The following is a 19039-nucleotide window of genomic DNA, read 5'->3' on the forward strand; positions in this document are numbered from 1 at the left end:
GGGACGGCCAAGCCCAACCCGTGGAGCCGTAATTCCGCGGGGGGGGGCAAGGGGAGTCCCCCCCCCCCTTTAGCCCCCCCCCCAGGGGCCAAGAGGCGCTGGCAGCGGCGGAGCTGAGCTCGGAAATCCGTCCGTGCCGTCACGAAAATATCAGCTCCCGGGGGGGCGGAATTTTTTTTGGGGGGGGGCAAAGAGGGGGGGCGGGGGGCTGGGCCCCGGCGACGGCGGCGGTGGGGGGAGGGGGCGCTGCCCCCCGGGGGGTGAGATCCTCCTGGGGGTGGTGCTGGGTGGCTTGAGGACATGCTGGGGGATGGGAGGTGGGGGGTGTCAGGGGTGGGGGGAGGGGAGGGCTGGCGCCCCCCCCCCCCCCCAAAACCTCCACAGATCCCCCCAGGCCCCCCCTAAACCACCACATCTCCCCAGGGACCCCCCCAATCCCCCCTCCAGACCCTCCCAATACCCCTCCCTACCAACCCCCCCTCCAGAGACCCTCCCAGCCCCCCCCCGCCCCCAAACCACCACACCCCCCCAGGGAACCCCCCCAAAGCCCCCATCCAGACCCCTATAATCCTCCAGAGACCCCCCCAGCCCCCCCGGGACCCCCTCCACAATCTGTCATACACTTCCCAGACACTGCCCCCCCCCACCTCCAGACTTCCCCGCGGCCCCTCCCCCAGGCCCCCCCTGCGCCCCATGCCCCCCCCCATGCCCCCCAAACCTCTGGGGAGCCCCCCAGCCCCCCCCAAGCCCCCCAATAGGCCCCTGAGCAGCCCCATAGCCCCCTTATGCCCCCCCCAGCCCCCCAGCCCCCTGGACAACCCCCCAAGACCCCCCCAGCCCCCTGTGTAGCCCCCCATATGCCCCCCCCAATACCCCTGTGTAGCCCCCCCAGACCCCCCCATAGGCCCTCCTATGACCCTCCAGACCCCTGGGCAGCCCCCCAGATCCCCCCATAGGCCCCCAGACCCCTGGGCAGCCCCCCAGACCCCCCCAGACCACTATGTAGCCCCCCAGACCCCAGGGTAGCCCCCCTAGACCCCCCTCACAGACCCTCCTAGACCCCTCGGCAGCCCCACAGCTCTCCCAACCCCCATACGCCCCCAGTCCCCGGTATAGCCCCCCATAGCCCCCCCCATTCCCTTGGGTAGCCCCCTCAGCCCCCCCATAGGCCCCCAGACCCCTGAGCAGCCCCCCCCATAGGCCCTCAGACTCCTGGGTAGCCCCCCAAGACCCCCCCAGCCCCCTGGGCAGCCTCCCATACCCCCAAGACCCCCCCATAGGCCCCCTCCAGCCCCCCTGGGTAGCCCCCCAGCTCCCCCATAGGCCCGCAGACCCCTGGGCATCCCCCCCCCCAGTCCCCAAACCCCCCCATAGACTCCCAGTCCCCCCGTAGATTTCCCCCCCCCCTCCCCCGTACCTCAGCGCGTCCCCTCCGGCGCCACCACAGCTTCCGCTTCCGGGTCCTCGGCCCCGCCTCCTCCTCCACAGACCACGCCCCTTCCCGGCGCTCCCGCCCCTTTGTGCCGGAGCGACGTGGGGCAGGAAAGCCCCGCCCCCTCCGGTCACGTGAGGCGGCGGCGCCATCTTGGCCCCCGCTACAACCAAGAGGCGGCGGGAGTGGGACCCCCTTCCCAACCCCTCCCCCATCCCCATCCCCAATCCCGTCCCCCAGCCACCCTAAACCCCTCCCCAGCCCCCTAAGCCCCTCCCCCAACCCCCTAAGCCCCACCCCAGCCCCCAAACCCCTCCTCAAACCCCTAAGCCCCTCCCACGCGAGTCCCCAATCCCCTCCCCAGCCCCCGAGCCCCTAAGCCCCTCCCCCAGCACCCAATCCCCTCCTCCAGTCTGCCTAAACCCCTCCCCCAGCCAGAAACCCCTCCCTCCAGCACGCTTAAGCCCCTCCCCCTAGCCCACCCAAGCCCCTCCCCCCCGGCTGAGCTGGAGGGGGCAGGGGTCCCTGGCGGGGGGGGAGTGAGGGGGAAATTCGGGGCAATTAATGGCCGGGGGGCAATTAACAGCTGGTAGAGGGCAATTAATGTCCATGGGGCAATTAATAGCCAAAGGGCAATTAACACCTGGTAGGGGGCAATTAATGGCCAAGAGGCAATTAGCAGGTGTTAGGGGGCAATTAATGGCCAAGGGACAATTAACGTCTGGTAGGGGGCAATTAACAACTGTTAGGGGGCAATTAATGGCCAGGGGCAATTAACAGCTGGTAGAGGGCAATTAACAACTGTTAGGGGGCAATTAATGGCCAGGGGCAATTAGCAGGTGTTAGGGGGCAATTAACAATTGTTAGGTGGCAATTAATGGCCAAGGGACAATTAACATCTGGTAGAAGGCAATTAACAACTGTTAGGGGGCAATTAATGGCCAGGGGCAATTAACAGCTTGTAGAGGGCAATTAACAAAAGTTATGGGGCAATTAATGGCCAAGGGACAATTAGGAATTGTTAGGGGGCAATTAATGGCCAAAGGGCAATTAACACCTGGTAGGGGGCAATTAATGGCCAAGGGGCAATTAACAACTGTTAGGGGGCAATTAATGGCCAAAGGGCAATTAACACCTGGTAGGGGCAATTAATGGCCAAGGGGCAATTAACAACTGGTAGGGGGCAATTAATGACCCCGGGGTGGGACAGTTAACAGCCTGACAGAATAATGATTAATCAGAGATGTTAATTAACTACTGAGGGAAAGTAATTAATGGCCTGGGGGGTGATTAGTGGCTGGAAGAGCAATTAGTGGCTGAGAGAGGGCAATAACACCTTGGAGGGGCAGTTAATGGCTTGTGGGGCAATTAACGATCCTGGGCTAGGGCAATTAGCAGTTAGGCAGGTGAATTAAGTCAGGGGTATTAATTAGCAGCTGGGAAGGGTTAATTAATGGCCCAGGGGGCAGTTAATGGGCACAGAAACAATTAATGGCTGCGAGGGAGTAATTTGCATATGGGGGGGTAATTAGCGGTTTAAAGAATGACCCTGGGGGGGTTAATTAACACTTGGGGCATTAAATAATACCTGGGGTATTTAAATAACAACTGGTAGGGGGTAATTAGTGGTCGGGGGGGGGGCAATTAATTACTGGAGAAGTAATTAATGGCTGAGAGGGGGTAATTAACAGCCTGGGGGGTAATTAATGGGGGGGCAGATACTCCCTCCCACCCCCCCCAGGGCACTTGTGTCCCCCCCATTGTCCCCCCTGTGCCCCACCCCCTCCAGGGTGTCCCCCCTCGTGTCACCCCCCATGGCCCCCCACCCCCCCACGTCTCTGTGTCATGGGGGGGGGGATGGGGGGGGCACCGGGGACACACACATGGGGACAGAGGGGGCTGGGGGGGGGGAATGGAGCAGGGGAAAATGGGGGGGTGGGGGGGACACGGGGGTCTAGGGGGCACTTGTGGGGCTGGGGGGAATCTTGGGGGTCAGTGGGGAGGTGGGGGTTCAGTGTGGGGGTGGGGTGGGGTCCATAACCCCCTCCCCGCCCCTCCCAGGCTACTCACTACCCTATAGCGCCGCCCCACAGCCGAGCCGGACTCACTGCACAGGCCCCCCCCCCTCCCCCCCCCCCGGGGCAGTCAGGCCCCGCCCCTCCCTCAGGCCACGCCTATTCCCCCGTGGCCCCGCCCCTTGACACGGAGGGGGGGGGAGGGGAGGAGCCCTGATTGGGGCAATTTTTAATTTTTTTTCTCAACGAAACCCGCGGTGCCACCGCCCCTCCCCCCAACCGGCCCTTTGGGGTCTTAAAGTGGGGGGAGGGGACAAAAAAACACTGTCCCCCCCCCCCCCCCCCGTGCCAACCCCTCCCCCCGTGGGTTGAATGCAAAGGGGAGGGGGAACCCCTCCCCCCCTCCCCCCGGCCCCGAGCGTGGCAAAATGGTTCCGCGCCCCTCTCCCACCTCCGGGGTCCCACTCCAGCGGCCGCTGTGATTCCCCTCCCCCCCCCCATAAACCCCCGTCGGCTCCGTGGGGTGGGGCAGGGGTGGCCGTGGTCTCAGGCAGCCCCACTCCCTCCCGGGAGGGGCCAGCTAACCAGTTGCGATGGGCGGGAGACCACGCCCCCTTTGGCTGAGGGGGTGGGGTCAGGCGCGGGTAGTTACGCCCCCCTGGAAGCCACGCCCATCTGTCGTCCCCACCACTCCCGGCCCCATTGAAAAAAACGGGGGTGAGAAAAAGCCGCCTGTCCCTTTAAGCCCCTTCATTGTCTGCAGCGGCGGCCAATCAGCGTGCGCGCCGCCACGGCGGCCGCTGATTGGCTGCGCATGCCGGCGCCGGCACCGCCCACCGCGCCGCCGGGCGCTGTCCAGTGCTGAACCGCGGCCGCCGCCATGAGCGGGGGGGTCTACGGCGGCGGTAGGGGGCGTGGCCGCGGGGGGGGGCGGGGCCTGGCCGGGGAGGCAAGGGGGGGGGGATGTCCCAAGGGTGGGGGAGGGGGTCGCCGGTGTCACATGTGTCCCCTCCACTCCCCTAGATGAGGTGGGGGCGCTGGTGTTCGACATCGGGTCCTTCTCAGTGCGGGCCGGCTATGCGGGGGAGGACTGTCCCAAGGTGGGTGCCCCTCCCCCCTCGGTGTCCCCTCCCCCACGTCCCCTCCCCCCTCGGTGTCCCCGCCCCCGGTGTCCCCTCCCCTCCCGGTATCCCCTCCCCCCCCTCCTTGGTGTCTCCTCAGGAAAGACAAGGCCACTAACTGGTGGCTGTGGTGGCCCCAAGGCCATGGTGGCACCTCCATGGTCACCATCTCCCCAAGGCCACCACCACAGGGCCAACGTCCCCACCATGGTGACATGGCCATGCTGTCCCCAATGCCACCACCACCAGGCCAATGTCCCCACCATGGTGACACGGCCATGCTGTCCCCAAGGCCATGGTGGCATCTTCGTCATGTCCACAAGGCCACCACCACCAGGCCAATGTCCCCACCTTGGTGACATCTCCATGCTGTCCCCAAGGCCAATGTCCCCACCATGGTGACACGGCCATGCTGTCCCCAAGGCCATGATGCCACCTTCATGGTGGTACCTCCCTGGTGTCCCCAACACAACCACCCCAAGGCCAACATCCCCACCACGGCTCCCCAGACCATGGTGGCACCTCCATGTTGTCCCCAACGCAACCACCCCAAGGCCAACGTCCCCACCATGGTTCCCCAGACCATGGTGGCACCTCCACTGTCCCCACGTCCCCATGGCCACCACCCCCATGCCGGTGGTGACAGGGTGGTGGCAGGCGGACTTCCCCACCACGGTGGGGCTGCTGTCCCCCGAGGAGGTGGCCCTGGAGCTGGATGGTGACAAGGACAAGAAGGGGGGCAAGGTCTATTACATCGACACCAACGCGCTGCACGTGGCCCGTGAGGGCATGGAGGTCCTCTCGCCCCTCAAGAATGGCATGAGTGAGCAGGGACATGAGAGGACATCTGCACTGGGGTGGGGGAGGGGACACGTGGGGGTGGGGACATCCTGTGGGGCCATGAGGAACCCATAGGGGACAGCTCTGGGGGTTGGGGGTCACCCAATGGGGCCACCATGGGCTTAGGAGGGCCACCAGGTGGTTTGAGGTCACCCAATGGGGCCATCAGGGGGTTGGAGGGTCACCCAATGGGGCCACCACAGGGCTGAAAGGGTCAACATGGTGTTGGGGGTCACCCAATGGTGCCACCATGGGCTTAGGAGGGTCACCAGGGGGTTGGGGTCACCTTACGGGGGCACCAGGGGGTTGAAGTCACCCAATGGAGGCCACCATGGAGTTGGAGATCACCCAATGGGGCCACCATGGGCTTGGGGGTCACCCAATGGGGCCACCATGGGGTTGGGGTCATCTCACGGGGCCACCATGGGGTTGAAGTCACCCAATGGAGGCCACCATGGGCTTGGGGGTCACCATGGGCTTAGGAGGGTCACCAGGGGATTGGGGGTCACCTCATGGGGCCACCATGGGGTTGGGGATCACCCAATGGGGTCACCATGGGGTTGAAGGCCACCCAATGGGCCACCATGGGGTTGGTGGTCACTCAATGGGGCCACCATGAGGTTGGGGTCTCCCAACAGGGCCACCATGGGGTTGAAGGTCACCCAATGGGGCCACCATGGGGTCACCATGGGGTTGAAGGTCACATAATGGGGTCACCACGGGGCTGGGGGTCACCCAATGGGGCCACCACCAGCTTGAGGTCCCCTCAAAGCACCCCTCCCCATATCCCCCCCCCAATGTCCCCCCCACCCCCCCCACCCCCCTCCCCCAGTCGAGGACTGGGAATGTTTCCAGGCCATCCTGGACCACACCTATGGGAAACACGTCAAGTCCGAGCCAGCCCTGCACCCTGTCCTCATGTCCGAGGCACCTGTAGGTGACACCCACCCCCCCACCCCCTCCCCCCAGGGTGGGTGTGTCCCCTGGGGTCACCGCGGTGTCCCCATGTCCCCTCAGTGGAACACACGGGCCAAGCGGGAGAAGCTGACGGAGCTGATGTTCGAGCACTACAACATCCCAGCCTTCTTCCTCTGCAAGACGGCTGTCCTCACCGCGTATCCCCCCCAGCACCCAAGGGGGGCACCCATGGGTGCCCTCCCCCCCCCTCCACGGGGACACCAACCCCCTCCCTGGGTTGCTGCGGGAACGGCCCCCGGGGGGTGGAGGGGAAGAGGGGGGGTGGGGGGTGGAGATGGGTGGTGAGGTGGGTGGGGGCGTGTAGAGATGGGTGGTGGGTGTAAAGATGGGTGGGTGGGTCTAGAGGTGGGTGTAGAGATGGGCATAGAGATGGGTGGGTGGAAAGGTGGGTGGGTGGGTGGGTGGGTCTAAGTGTGGGCAGGGAGGTGGGCAGGGAGGTGGGTGGGTGGGTGGAATGGTCTGGGGGTAGTTGCTGGGTGGGTGGTTGCTCCTCCTCATTACCAGGGTGCCCCATCATTAGCGCAGCACCCCTCATTAGCAAGCCCCCTCATTACCAGGCTCACCCCCCCATTACTGGGCCCCCACCTCATTACCAGGGTCCCCCAACATTAGCAGCCCTCCCTCATTAACAAAGTCCCCCCTCATTAGCAGGCCCCGCCTCATTAGTGCACCCTCCCTCATTACTGCACCCCCTCATTACCAGGGCTCCTCCCTCACTAGCGGGGGTCAGCCCTCGGGCTCCTCCTCATTACTGGGCCCCTCCCCTTGTTAGCAGCCCCCCCCTCATTACCAAGGTCCCCCCTCATTAGCGCACACCTCCCCACCCCTGGGCCCCCACCCTCACCAGCGAGGTCAACCCTCAGGCTCATCCTCATTACTGGGCCTACACCTCATTACCAGGGTCCCCCCTCATTAGCGGCCTCCCCTAATTAGCGTGGCCCTTGATGAGGGCGACAGCTTCGCCAATGGCCGCAGCACAGGGCTGGTGCTGGACAGCGGCGCCACCCACACCACTGCCATCCCTGTGCACGACGGCTACATCCTGCAACAAGGCAAGGGGCGGGGCTAACCGGGGAGGCGGGGCTAACCGGGGAGGCGGGGCTAACCGGGGAGGCGGGGCTAACCTGGGGGCGTGGCTGGTGCTGGACAGTGTTGCCACCCACAGCACCACCATCCCTGTGCACAAGGGCAACATCCTGCAGTAAGGCAAGGGGCGGGGCTTACTGAGAAGGGGGCGGGGCTTCCGGGGTTTTCACCGGTGGCTGTCCCCTCCCCAAAAAGGCATCGTCAAGTCACCATTGGCCGGGGACTTCATCTCGATGCAGTGCCGGGAGCTCTTCCAGGAGATGAACATTGACATTGTCCCACCATACATGATTGCCGCCAAGGTAGGGGCGGGGCTTCGGTGGGACACACCCACCCGGAGCAGCCTATTAGAGAAACGGAGGAGTTGGGAGGCTCCACCCCTGGGGTGCAACCCCCCCAGCCTTTGGGGCTGCCCTGTGGCGGGGCGGGGGGGGACAAGGTCATGGGTAATGAGAGAAAGCCTGACCCTTCCCCCACCCCCTTTGGGGGGGGTCCTTCCTCTTGGCCCCACCCCTTTGGGGGTCCTTCCCCTTGGCCCCACCCCCAACCCTTGGATGTCTTTCCCCTTAACCCTGCCTCTTCCTATTAGCCCCTCCCCCAACCCTGGGGGGGGTCCTTCCCCTTGGCCCCGCCCCTTCCCATTAGCCCCGCCCCCATGCCCCCCCTGAGGAGCCCCCCTCCCCAGGAGCCGGTGAGGGAGGGCGCCCCCCCCAACTGGAAGAAGAAGGAGAAGCTGCCGCAGGTCTCCAAGTCCTGGCACAACTACACCTGCAACGTGAGTGGGGGAGCTCTGGGGGGGGGGGGCGCTGTCAGGGGGAGGGGTGGTGGGGGAGGGCGGTGGGGGAGGGTGGCCTGCCAGTGGCATCCACTACTGGAGGGGGAGGGGCAACCAGCGGGGGGGGGGAGGGGGGGGGGGCAGGGGGGCCTGTCAGTGGGGGCAACTGCCGGAGGGGGGTGGGGGGGTGGGGTGGGCCTGCCGGGGTGGGGGTGGGGCGGTAGGGGAGGGCGGTGAGGAAAGGAGGCCTCCCAGTGGGGGCAACTACCGGAGGGGGAGGGCCTGCCAGTGGAGGGGGGGCGGTGGGGGAAGGGGGCCTGCCAGTGGGGGCAACTACTGGAGAGGGGGGGGCAACTGCTGGAGAGGGGGGGCCTGGTGGGGGAAGGGGCCTGCCAGGAAGGGGTGTGGGGCTGCCAGAGGGTGGGGGGCCTGACGGAAGGCGGGCCTGCAGGAGGGAGGGGGCCTGCTGGGGAGGGCAGCCTGCCAGAGGGGGAGGGGACTGGGGTGAGGAGGAGGGGCCTGGAAGAGGGCGGGGCCTGCTGAGGCGGGTGCCTGCTGCCCCTTTTGGGGGGGCCTGGAGACCTGGGTCCACTTTTGGGGGGGCTCCTGAATGTCTAGGTCATTTTGGGGGGGGGACCCAGATACCTGGGTCCATTTTTTTTGGGGGGGTGGGAACCTGGGTCTTTTTATCTTTTTTTATCTGGGGGTCCCAGCTGCCTGGGTCCATTGTCTGAGAGTCCCAGACACCTGTGTCCTTGTTTTGGGGGGGGGGGGGAGGGGGGGTCCCAGACACCTGGGTTGTTTTTGGGGGGCGGTGTCCTGGATGCCTGTGGCCTTTCTGGCCCCCCTCCCTCCCCGGGTTCACCCCCCTTCGTGCCCCCTCCCCTCATTAAGGAGGTGATCCAGGACTTCCAGGCCTCGGTGCTGCAGGTCTCCGACTCCCCCTATGATGAGCAGTGAGTGCTTGGGGGCGGGGGGGGGCGCATTGAGGGGGATGTGGGAGGGTGGGGTGGGGGGATGTGGGGTCCCACCCACCCCAAAATCCCCCCTCGCCCCCTGCCAGGGTGGCTGCCCAGATGCCCACGGTTCACTACGAGATGCCCAACGGCTACAACACCGACTATGGAGCCGAGCGGCTCCGCATCCCTGAGGGGCTCTTTGATCCCTCCAACGTCAAGGTTTGGGGGGGTCCCAGGGGATTTGGGGGAGTCCCGGAGCAGGGGAATCCCAGGGGGGATGGGGGGGGTTCAAGGGGATTTGGGGGGGGTCCCTCTGACCCCCCCCATCACCCCCCAGGGTCTCTTGGGGAACACAGTGCTAGGCATGGGGCGCGTGGGCTGATCCCTCCAACGTCAAGGTTTGGGGGGGTCCCAGGGGATTTGGGGTGGTCCCAGGTGGGTGGAGGATCCCAGGTGGGTGGCGGGTCCCAGGGGGGATGTGGGGTCCCAGGGGGGATGTGGGGTCCCGGGGGGGGGGGTCCCTCTGACCCCCCCATCACCCACCCCCCAGGGTCTCTTGGGGAACACAATGCTAGGAGTGGGGCACGTGGGCTGATCCCTCCAACGTCAAGTTATGGGGGGGTCCCAGGAGGGTGGGGGATCCCAAGGGGGATGGGGGGGGTCCCAGGGGATTTGGGGGGGTCCCTTTGACCCCCCCATCACCCCCCAGGGTCTCTCGGGGAACACGATGCTGGGCGTGGGACACGTGGTCACCACCAGCATCGGGATGTGTGACATCGACATCCGACCGGTGAGTCCCCGGAGGTTTGGGGGGGAACATTTTGGGAGGGACAGCGGTGACACCCAGACCCCGGACCCCCCACCCCCACCCCGGAATTTCTGTGTGTCCCCCTCCCCCATCACAGGGTCTCTACGGCAGCGTCATTGTCACCGGGGGGAACACCCTGCTGCAGGGCTTCACCGACCGCCTCAACCGGGAGCTGTCGCAGAAGACGCCCCCTGTGAGGGATGTGGGGGGGCCCAGGCGTTTGGGGCTAGGGGGGACCCCTAACCCCCACCCCCCAGCATGGATCTGGGGGGCTGGAGGGGATGCCTAACCCACCCTGTGGGGTTTGGGGGGCTGGAGGGGATCCCTGCATGGGATTTGGGGGGCTGGGGGGGGATCCCTAACACCCCACCCTCCATGGGATCTGGGAGGCCTGGGGGGGGGGGGGTGCAGGCATCTGGGGAGGAGACCCCCAGCCTCCCTGTGGGATAGTGGGGGGCTGGGGGGGACCCCTAACCCACCCTGTAGGATCTGGTGGGTTCCCCTAACACCCCCCCCCCCCCGGGATCTGGGGGTTTGGGGGCCTCAGGCATCTGGGGAGGGGACCCCCAACACCTCCCCCCCCCCAGCTGCTGGGAGGGCTGGAAGAGACCCCATCCCCCTACGGGATATCAGGGGGGCTGAGGGGGAAGACAGATCTCAACTGGGCTCCCAGTTGCCCCCCAGTGGTTCCCAGTCGCCCTTTTTCCCCTCTCCCCCACAGAGCATGCGCCTCAAACTGATCGCCAGCAACAGCACCATGGAGCGGCGCTTCAGCCCCTGGATCGGGGGCTCCATCCTCGCCTCCCTGGTGAGTTAATGGGTGGAGGGGATCGGGCTGGGGGGGAGGGGAGGACACCCACGTCCCTCATCCTCCCGCCTGTGTCCCCTCAGGGCACCTTCCAGCAGATGTGGATCTCCAAGCAGGAATACGAGGAAGGAGGCAAGCAGTGCGTGGAGCGCAAGTGTCCCTGAGCCCCCATCTCGCTCTCAGCGTGGGTCTGTGAGAAAAAACCGTCAGAAAAAATTAAAAAAATAAATAGAAAAGGTCCGCAAAGACAGTTCTAAAAGGCCCAGAGCTTGCCCGAGAGGCTTAGCTGGGGGGTTTCACGCTCAGGTAGGGGCGTAAAAGGGCGCGGGTGGGAGGGGAGGCGCTTTCATGAGGTAAACTGGGGTCGGGAAGGGGAAATTTTATGAATTTATTGTGGTTTTACCTCAAAAAAAGAAGCGAGGCGGGCGGCGCGCGCGCCCCGCCTTGGCGCCTTCCCGCCCGGCGCACTGCGCGTGCGCGGCGCGTGCCGCTCCCCCCGCCCGCGGGGTAGGCGGAGCCTTAGCGTGGGGGAGGTGCTCACAGCGCATGCGCAAGGGCCCGCCGGAGCCATGCGGCCGCCCACGTGGTGCCCGTTACCTATCCGGGGGGAGGGGAGGGGGAGGGGGCGGTTAATAACCGGTGGCTGCGGTGGCTTCTTGGATAAGTAGGCGGGGTGATGTCACGAGCTGAGAGGGAAAAGGGGGAGGGGGGCGGTGACTCCAAGTCCCGGCATGCCCCAAGCGGAGAAAGGACCCCCCCCACACACACCCCCAACCCGTTATCCGCCCCACCCCGCCCCCCCGCGCAGGTAATCGCTTCGGTCACCTCCCGCCGTAAGGCCCCCGCCCCCGCGCAGGCAATCGCCGAGGCCACCCACCGCTGTAAGGCCCCCGCCGCCGCTCCGCGCCGCCCACCCCCTATTGGCCGCTTTTCGCGCCGCCTCCCCTCCTATTGGCTCCCTTCTCCCCACCGCACCCCTTAGGGGGCGCTGACCTCAGGTGCCCAAGCCCACCCTGTATATAAACCCCGGCGGACCCGCGCGCCGCTGGTATCGCGGGCGGGAGGTGGTGGGGGAGGTGGGGCTGGCGCTGCTCCCCGCCCCTTAATCGGCCTCCTTCCCCCCTCGTTCCGCCCCCGCAATCGGTTCGGCCCCTCCCCCCCGCCGTGAGACCCCCGCCAGCGCAGGCAATCGCCGCGGTCACTCCCTCGCCGTGAGGTTCCCCCACCCCCCCCGCGCAGGCAATCGCCGAGTTCCCCCCCCCCCCCCCCCCCATCCGCCGCTCCGCACCGCCCACCCACTATTGGCCGCTTTTCGCGCAGCCTCCCCTCCTATTGGCCCTCTGCACCCCTTAGGGGGCGGGGATCTGTTAGCCACGCCCACCCTATATATAAACCCCGACGCGCCACCGCGCCGCTGCTATAGCAGGCGGGGGGTGGCGGGCGCGGGTTTCTCACGCCGCTCCCCTACGCCTTTCGGCCGGGCAATCGCCTCGGCACCCCTTCGCCGTGAGGCCTCTCCCCGCAGCCAGAGCAGGCAATCGCTCCGCTCCCCCCCCCCCGCCGCGAGACACCCCCTCCGCCAGGCAATCGCCGCAGTCACACCCTCGCCGTGAGGACCCCTGCGCCCCACCCCCCACCCCGCGCAGGCAATCGCCGAGGCCACCCCCTTTCGCCGCGTCTCCGTGAGGCCCCCGCCGCCGCTCCGCGCCGCCCACCCCCTATTGGCCGCTTTTCGCGCCGCCTCCCCTCCTATTGGCCCTCCGCACCCCTTAGGGGGCGGGGATCTTAGTTAGCCACGCCCACCCTATATATAAACCCCGGCGGGCCGGCGCGCCGCTGGTATCGCGGGCGGGAGGTGGCGGGCGCGGAGGGCCCCCGCTCCGCTCCCGGCTCCCCCCCCACCCGCCCCTTCGGCATCCCCCGCGCGCCGGCGCATGCGCGGTGGGGGCGGGGCGCATGCGCGCTGCGGCCCGTCATGGCGGCCGAGCCTGAGGCCTTCCTGGTACCGCCGCCTCCTTCTTCATCTTCCTCCGTTGCTGGCCCTCGGGAGGAAGAGGAAGAAACTTCTAGCGGTGCCGAAGTACCGAGGCCGAGGAACGGCTTTAGGTCAACGGGAGGAGGAAAACGCCGGAGCAGCTGCGGGGCCAAACAACCCGCTTGGAAACGAAGGCGCCGGGCGGCCTCGGAGTGCGGCCCTGTCCTTCCCTCCGAATTCCTTTTGGGAGGCAACATTTTTGATCCCTTAAACCTCAACAGCCTGTTGGATGAGGAGGTGAGCCGGGCCCTCAACGCCCGCACCCCTCAATCCTCCCCCCTCCCCGCCCGTGGCCGTGATCCCGTGGAAATTCTGGTACCCCGGGATATCACCGACCCCCTCAGCCTCAACGCACCGGGCGAGGGGCTCCGCTTGGCCTCCCCCGCCAAAACCGCCCGACGCCGGCACCGGCACCGCGGCCAGCAGCGAGCCGCCACTGCCACCACCACCGCCGCCGCCACCACCACCGCCACCGAGGCCACCGCCGTCCCCGCCGCCGCCGCCACCCCACCGCCATGCGCCGCCACCTGCCCCGCCACCGGCCGCCATCGCAAACGCCGACGGACTTGCAGTAAATCCGAAGCTTCCCGCTCCCTTCCCGATAAACCCAAACCCCCCGGCAAACCCCGCCAACGCCACCAAGCCCGCAAATTCCAATACGGCAATTATTGCAAATATTACGGCTATCGCAACCCCGACTGCGAGGACGGCCGCCTCCGAGCCATGAGGCCCGAGTGGTTCGAGGGGAAGGAGGTGTTGGACGTGGGGTGCAACGTGGGACACCTCACCCTCAGCATCGCCAAACGCTGGCGACCTGCCCGGGTGGTGGGCTTGGACATTGACGGGGGGTTGATCCGTTCGGCCCGGCAAAATATCCGGCATTATCTGTCGGAAGAAATCCAAGCAGAAGCGGCTGGAGCAGGAGGGGGGAGCGGTGGTGGCACGGGAGGGACGCGGAAGGGGTTTCCCGCTGCTCTCCTGGCCAGTCGGGGCCCCATCGCTGCCCCCCGCCTGCCCCCGGACGGGCCCGGGGCTGCTGACTTCCCGCACAACGTCGTCTTTGTCACGGTGAGTGGGCCAGGGGTAGCTTGCGGGGGGTCCTGGAGGGGGTTTGGGGGGGAGGCTGTGGGGTTTGAGGGGGTCCTGGAGGGGGTTTGGGGGAAGTGGGGGGGGTTGAGGGGGTCCTGGAGGGGCTTTGGGGGGGAGGCTATGGGTTTTGGGGGAGCCCAAGGGGGTTTGGGGGGGAAGTGGGGGGGTTGAGGGGGTCCTGGAGGGGGTTTGGGGCGGAAGGTTGTGGGGTTTGAGAGGGTCCTGGGTGGGGTTTGGGGGCAGATGGCGGTTTTTAGGAGGGTTGAGGTTGCTTTGAGGGGGTCTCGAGGGGGGGTTGGGGGGAAAACTGTGGGTTTTGGGGGGTCCCAAGGGTGTTTGAGGGGGTCTCTAATTGGTTTTGGGAAGGTTGAGGGGGTCCTCGGTGGGTTTTGGGGGGAGATGGGGGTTTGAGGGTGCTTTGAGGGGATCTTGGATGGGATTTGGGGGCAGGTGGTTTTTTTGGGGGGGTGTCCCAAGTGGGTTTGAGGGGGTCTTGGATGGGTTTGGGGAGGAGACAGGGGGGTTGGGGGGGCTTGAGGGGATCCTGGATGGGTTTTGGGGGGAGGTGGTGGGATTTAGGGCCTTGGAAGACAGTTTGAGGGGGTCTTGGGTGGATTGGGGGGGGGGGGGGGGCCTGGATGGGTTTTGGGGGAGAGAGGATTTTTTTTGAGGGGGTCTCAAGTGGGTTTTGGGGGTGGGGTGGGTGGGTTTTGGGTGTGTGTGCTGGTTTTGAGGGGGTTGGAAGGGGTTTTGGGGGGCTCTTGGGGGGTGGGTGGGGGGAGGCGGTGGTTTTTGGGGGGTCCCAAGGGGGTTTGAGGGGGTCTTGGAGGGGTTTTGGGGGGTGTCGGGGGGAGCTGGTGGGTTTTGGGGGGTCTTGGGGGGGTTTTGGTTTTAGGGGGGGCATAAGGGGGTTTGGGGGAGGGGTGGTGGGTTTGAGGGGATTAGTAAAGGGGTTTTTGGGAGGGGGGGTTTCAGGGGGTGGGGGAGGGGGCCTGCTGCTGCCCAGGGCTGGAGGCGGGCGGGGGGGGAGCCCCACCCCCTCAGCGCTGTCCCCCCCCCCAGTGGGGCTCACCACACACCCCTGCCCACCCACCCCCCGCAGGCTCAGCACAGGCCTCCTCCCCTCCCCCCATTCCCCCCCAGCTCCCCAATTCCCCGTGGGGCTCACTGTGACCCCCAGGCCCCCTGGATCCCCCCCCCCAAACCCCCTCAACACCCCCCCAGGATGCCCCCTAGAATCCCCCAATGCCCCCCAAACCCCCTACATTCCCCCCCAGACCCTCTCAGTGCCCCCCAGACCCCCACAACTCCCCCCCAGACCACCTTGACTTCCCCTGCAGACTCCCTGGATCTCCCCTAGATCCCCCCTGAGACCCTCTTAGCGCCCCCCAGGCTCCCTGGATCCCCCCCAGACCCCCTCAACTCTCCCCTGTATTCCCCCCCAGGCCCCTCAGCTCCCCCCCAGACCCTCTCAATGTCCCCCAAACCCCCTGGATCCCCCCCCAGACCCTCTCAGTGCCCCCCAAACCCCCTCGACTTCCCCCCCAGGCTCTCTGGATCCCCCCCCAAAGCCGCTCAGCTCCCCCCCCAGACCCTCTCAATGTCCCCCAGTCCCCCTGGATCCCCCCCCCAGACCCTCTCAATGCCCCTCAGTCCCCCTAGATTCCCCCCCACACCCCCTAGATTCTCCCCCAGACCCTCCCAGTGCCCCCCAGACCCCCTCAATTCCCCCCCAGGCCCCCTAGATCCCCCCCCAAACCCCTTCAACTTCCCCCCCAGGCCCCCTGGATACCCCCCAAACCCTCTCGCTATCCCCTTGCCCCGCTCCCCACTTGAGACTCATCCCCCTCCACCTCTTTTTTTGTGCCGCCCCCCTCCCCCCGCCTCCCCCCCCGTCCCCCCCCTGCAGGGTAACTACGTGCCGGAGCGGGAGGAGGCGGTGGCAGCGCAGTGCCCCGAGTTCGACGTGGTGCTTTGCCTCTCGCTCACCAAGTGGGTGCAGCTCAACTGGGGGGACGAGGGGCTGAAGCGGCTTTTCCGTCGTGTCTACCGGCACCTGCGCCCGGGGGGGCTCCTGCTGCTGGAACCCCAACCCTGGGCCTCCTACCGCAAGCGCAAGGGGCTGACGGTGAGTTGAGGGGTGATGCCCCACTTTTTTGGGGGGGAGGAACCTACTTTTGGGGGGGCTTTGAGGGATATTGGGATGGGGGAGACCCACTTTTGGGGGGCTTTAGGGGTTGGGAGGGGGCTCCTGCTGCTGGAGCCCCAGTTCTGGGCTGCCTGCACAAGCGTGAGGGGCTGACATTGAGGGGGGGGGTGTGTGACACCCCACTTTTTGGGGGGACACCCCACTTTTGGGGGGGGTTGAGGGGCTTTTGGGGAGGGGACCCCACTTTAGGGGGGGCTCCTGCCGCTGGAGCCCCAACCCTGAGCCTCCTACCGCAAGCGCTAAGGGCTGATGGGGGAGGGTGGGGGTTTTCGGGGGGCTGGGGTGGGGATTTTGGGGGGGCTTCGCCCTGTGTGACCCCCCCCCCACCCCCGCCCCCCCCCCCCCAGGAGACGACGTACAGGAACTACCAGCGGATCCGGCTGCGGCCCGAGCAGTTCCCGTCCTACCTGACCTCCCCCGAGGTGGGGTTTGACAGCTATGAGCTGCTGGGCACCCCCCAGCACGCCGCCAAAGGTGGGGGGCTGCCCCACGGCAGGGGAGGGGGATGCCCCATGGCATGGGTGTGGGGGGCAGGGGGCTGCCCCATGGTGGTGGGGGAAAGAGGGGACTGTCCCATGGTGTGGGGGAAGGGGGGGGGCTGCCCCATTCTGAGGGGGGAAGGGGGGGTGGGGGGCTGCCCCATGTTGGGGGGGTGGGGAGGTAGGGGACCGCCCCATGGTGTGGGGGGCTACCCCATGGCGGGGGGGGAGGTGGGGGGATGCCCCATGGTGGGGGGGTGGGGGCTGCTCTATGGCAGGGGGAGGGTGGGGGAGGGGCTGCCCCACAGCACAGGGGGAGGGGGCTGCCTGATGGGGAGGGGGTTTATGGGGGGTGGCTGGGTAAGGGGGGGCTGGGGGGCGGTATGTGCTACAGGACACCTGGGGCTGAGGAGGGGGGTGGGGGTGGAATTGGGGGCGCCCATCTGTGGGGCTTTTGGCGGGGGGGGGGGGGGGGGCGTTTGGGGGGCACAGACAAAGGGGGGCTGTGGGGTGGGAAATGTGTGTCTGCCATGGGGGCGTCCCCCAAGTCCTGCTGTGGGGCAGACTTGGGGGGCGCCCCCTAAGCCCCCCCTTTTCCCCCTAACCCCCCCTGCCCCTCCCCCCAGGCTTCCAGCGGCCCATTTATCTCTTCCACAAGGGACGAGGCGACGCCCCCTGAGCCCCCCCCCCCCCCCCCAGCCCCGTGTGTGTGTGGGTCCCCACCGCCGCCGAGGGAGGGGGGTGTGTGTCGCTTCCCCCTCCCCCCACCAGATGCCAAACGGGGGGAGGGGCTGTGTTTACCCTCCCCCCCCAAATTTCGGGGTGTTCCCCCAACACCCCCCAGGCGTTTGCAGTGGTTTGATCCGTGCCGAGGGGGGTGGGGGAGGGGAGGGGGGGAGGGGGGTTCTGGAATAAAGGAGGCGATCGGTCAGGGGGGGTCGTGTGGTATTTGGGGGGAGGGGCAGCACCAATGGGAGGGGTCACCTCGTTTTGGGGGGGTCATCACAAATGGGGGAGGGGTTGCCCCAACTCGGTGGGGGGGGGTGGACAATGGGCGAGGGGCTGTGCCATTATGGGGGGGGTGTTCAGCACCAATGGGGGAGTCACCCCGACTCGGGGGGGGGGGGGGGGGGCAGTGATGGACGGGCTGCCCCATTATGGGGGGGGGGGTCATCACCAGTGGGGATGGGGCTGCCCCATTTTTGGGGGGGGGGGGGAAGTCACCCCATATTGGGGGGGGGTCAGCACCAATCGAGGGGTGTCACCCCATTTTGGGGGGGGTGTCACTCTTTGCCCCATGGGGTGGCTGGAGCTGTGGGGGTGCTTGCCCCCCCCCCCCAGGCGCGACATCCGACCAACGTAGGTCCGTTCCATGTCTGCCGCACGGGGGGGGGGGTGTCATGGCCCCCCCCCCCCCCCCAATGGTTTGCCCCACCACCCCTATTTCTATACTGGTACATTGGTGCTGCGCAGGGGCTGATGGGAAAAGACCCTTAAGGCTGGGGGGAGAAACACTCCCCAGGAGCTTCAGGAAGGGCTGGGGGAGGGGCTTCCACGTGCCGCCCCCCCCCCCCCCCCCCCCCCCCCCCCCAAACACACACACAGCGCTTGGAAACGAGGATTTATTAAGGGGGGGAGGGGCAACAGGGGGCGCTCCCCCATCAGCCCCCCCCCCACTGCTGCAGCTTGTGGTACATGCCAAAGGTGGCCGCGGGGGGGGCGGGGCACGGCCCGGGGGGGCTGGGGAGGGGGGAGGGGGGGCAACCATGGCCCCCCACCCCCCCTCCTCGCCCCCCCCGCCAGCACCCCCAGCTCAGGGCCTGGAACCTGGAGGGAGGGGGGGGGGAGACGGGACACACATCAAAAGGGGGGGAAGGGCGTGAGCCCCCGGGGAGTGCTGAGGGTGTGGGGGAGGGGCTGCTCACCTTCGGGGGAGGCGCTGGGGGGAGGGGGACCCCCCTGCGTGCCCCCCGTGGGGGGGGGACGACCAGGCTCACCAGGTCCCGATAGAGGCGCTGGGTGGGGGGGACGTTCATGGCTGCCGAAATGGGGGAAAAAAGGAGGATTTTCGTTAAAATGGGGATGGGGGGGGCGCACATGCACCCCTCCCCCCCCCCCCAATTGCCCCTCCCCCAACTCACCTCCTGCCGCCGCCACCCCCACGGCGCAGCGGGCGGCGAAGGAGCAGCCCAGGAGGGTGGCGGCGGCCCGGGGGGCGTCAAAGGGCTCGCCCCTCCCCCCCCCGCCCCCCTCCCCCGCGGCTGCTGTGCAGGATGGGGGTCCCCAGCGAGGGGGGAGGGGCAGGGGCCCCCCCCTCCTCCTCCTCCTTCCCAGCGGTCACCGGGGGGTTCAGCTCGAAGCGCACCTGAGGGGAAAGAGATGGGATTTGGGGGGTGGGGAGGGTC

At 67.1% G+C, this 19039-nt stretch overlaps 2 protein-coding genes and 1 long non-coding RNA gene across 5 annotated transcripts; 2 read left to right on the forward strand and 1 right to left on the reverse strand.

Annotated features, from left to right (window-relative positions):
• Positions 1–4174: 4174 nt before the first annotated feature.
• LOC119142196 (actin-like protein 6B) lies at positions 4175–11072 on the forward strand. Of its 3 annotated transcripts, none has more exons than XM_037374910.1 (14): positions 4175–4352; positions 4471–4547; positions 5226–5391; positions 6241–6341; positions 6426–6523; positions 7344–7438; positions 7668–7774; positions 8062–8247; positions 9142–9203; positions 9311–9425; positions 9916–9996; positions 10112–10207; positions 10736–10822; positions 10906–11072. In XM_037374910.1, the coding sequence occupies exons 1-14, from the start codon at positions 4328–4330 to the stop codon at positions 10984–10986; spliced, it is 1377 nt and encodes a 458-aa protein (XP_037230807.1). In that variant the 5' UTR covers positions 4175–4327; the 3' UTR covers positions 10987–11072. The 3 variants fall into 3 exon arrangements, with proteins under 3 accessions (XP_037230807.1, XP_037230808.1, XP_037230809.1); XM_037374911.1 differs by having other exon boundaries at positions 4177–4352; positions 8158–8247; XM_037374912.1 differs by lacking the exon at positions 4175–4352 and having other exon boundaries at positions 4396–4547; positions 5215–5391.
• On the reverse strand, positions 7720–12528 carry LOC119142197. The gene is made up of 4 exons (XR_005102179.1): positions 12291–12528; positions 11420–11508; positions 10911–11012; positions 7720–7816 (listed from the first exon to the last, which is right to left on the reverse strand). It is a non-coding gene; the product is annotated as an uncharacterized LOC119142197 (long non-coding RNA).
• Positions 12529–12657: 129 nt separating this feature from the next.
• Positions 12658–17519, forward strand: MEPCE (methylphosphate capping enzyme). Its single transcript, XM_037374909.1, has 4 exons — positions 12658–13925; positions 15856–16074; positions 16503–16629; positions 17261–17519. Exons 1-4 carry the CDS (start codon positions 12798–12800, stop codon positions 17311–17313), a joined length of 1527 nt encoding a protein of 508 aa, XP_037230806.1. The 5' UTR covers positions 12658–12797; the 3' UTR covers positions 17314–17519.
• The last annotated feature ends 1520 nt before the right edge of the window (positions 17520–19039 follow it).

The sequence above is a fragment of the Falco rusticolus genome, unplaced genomic scaffold (assembly GCF_015220075.1).
Source record: "Falco rusticolus isolate bFalRus1 unplaced genomic scaffold, bFalRus1.pri scaffold_79_arrow_ctg1, whole genome shotgun sequence".
NCBI lineage: Eukaryota > Metazoa > Chordata > Aves > Falconiformes > Falconidae > Falco > Falco rusticolus.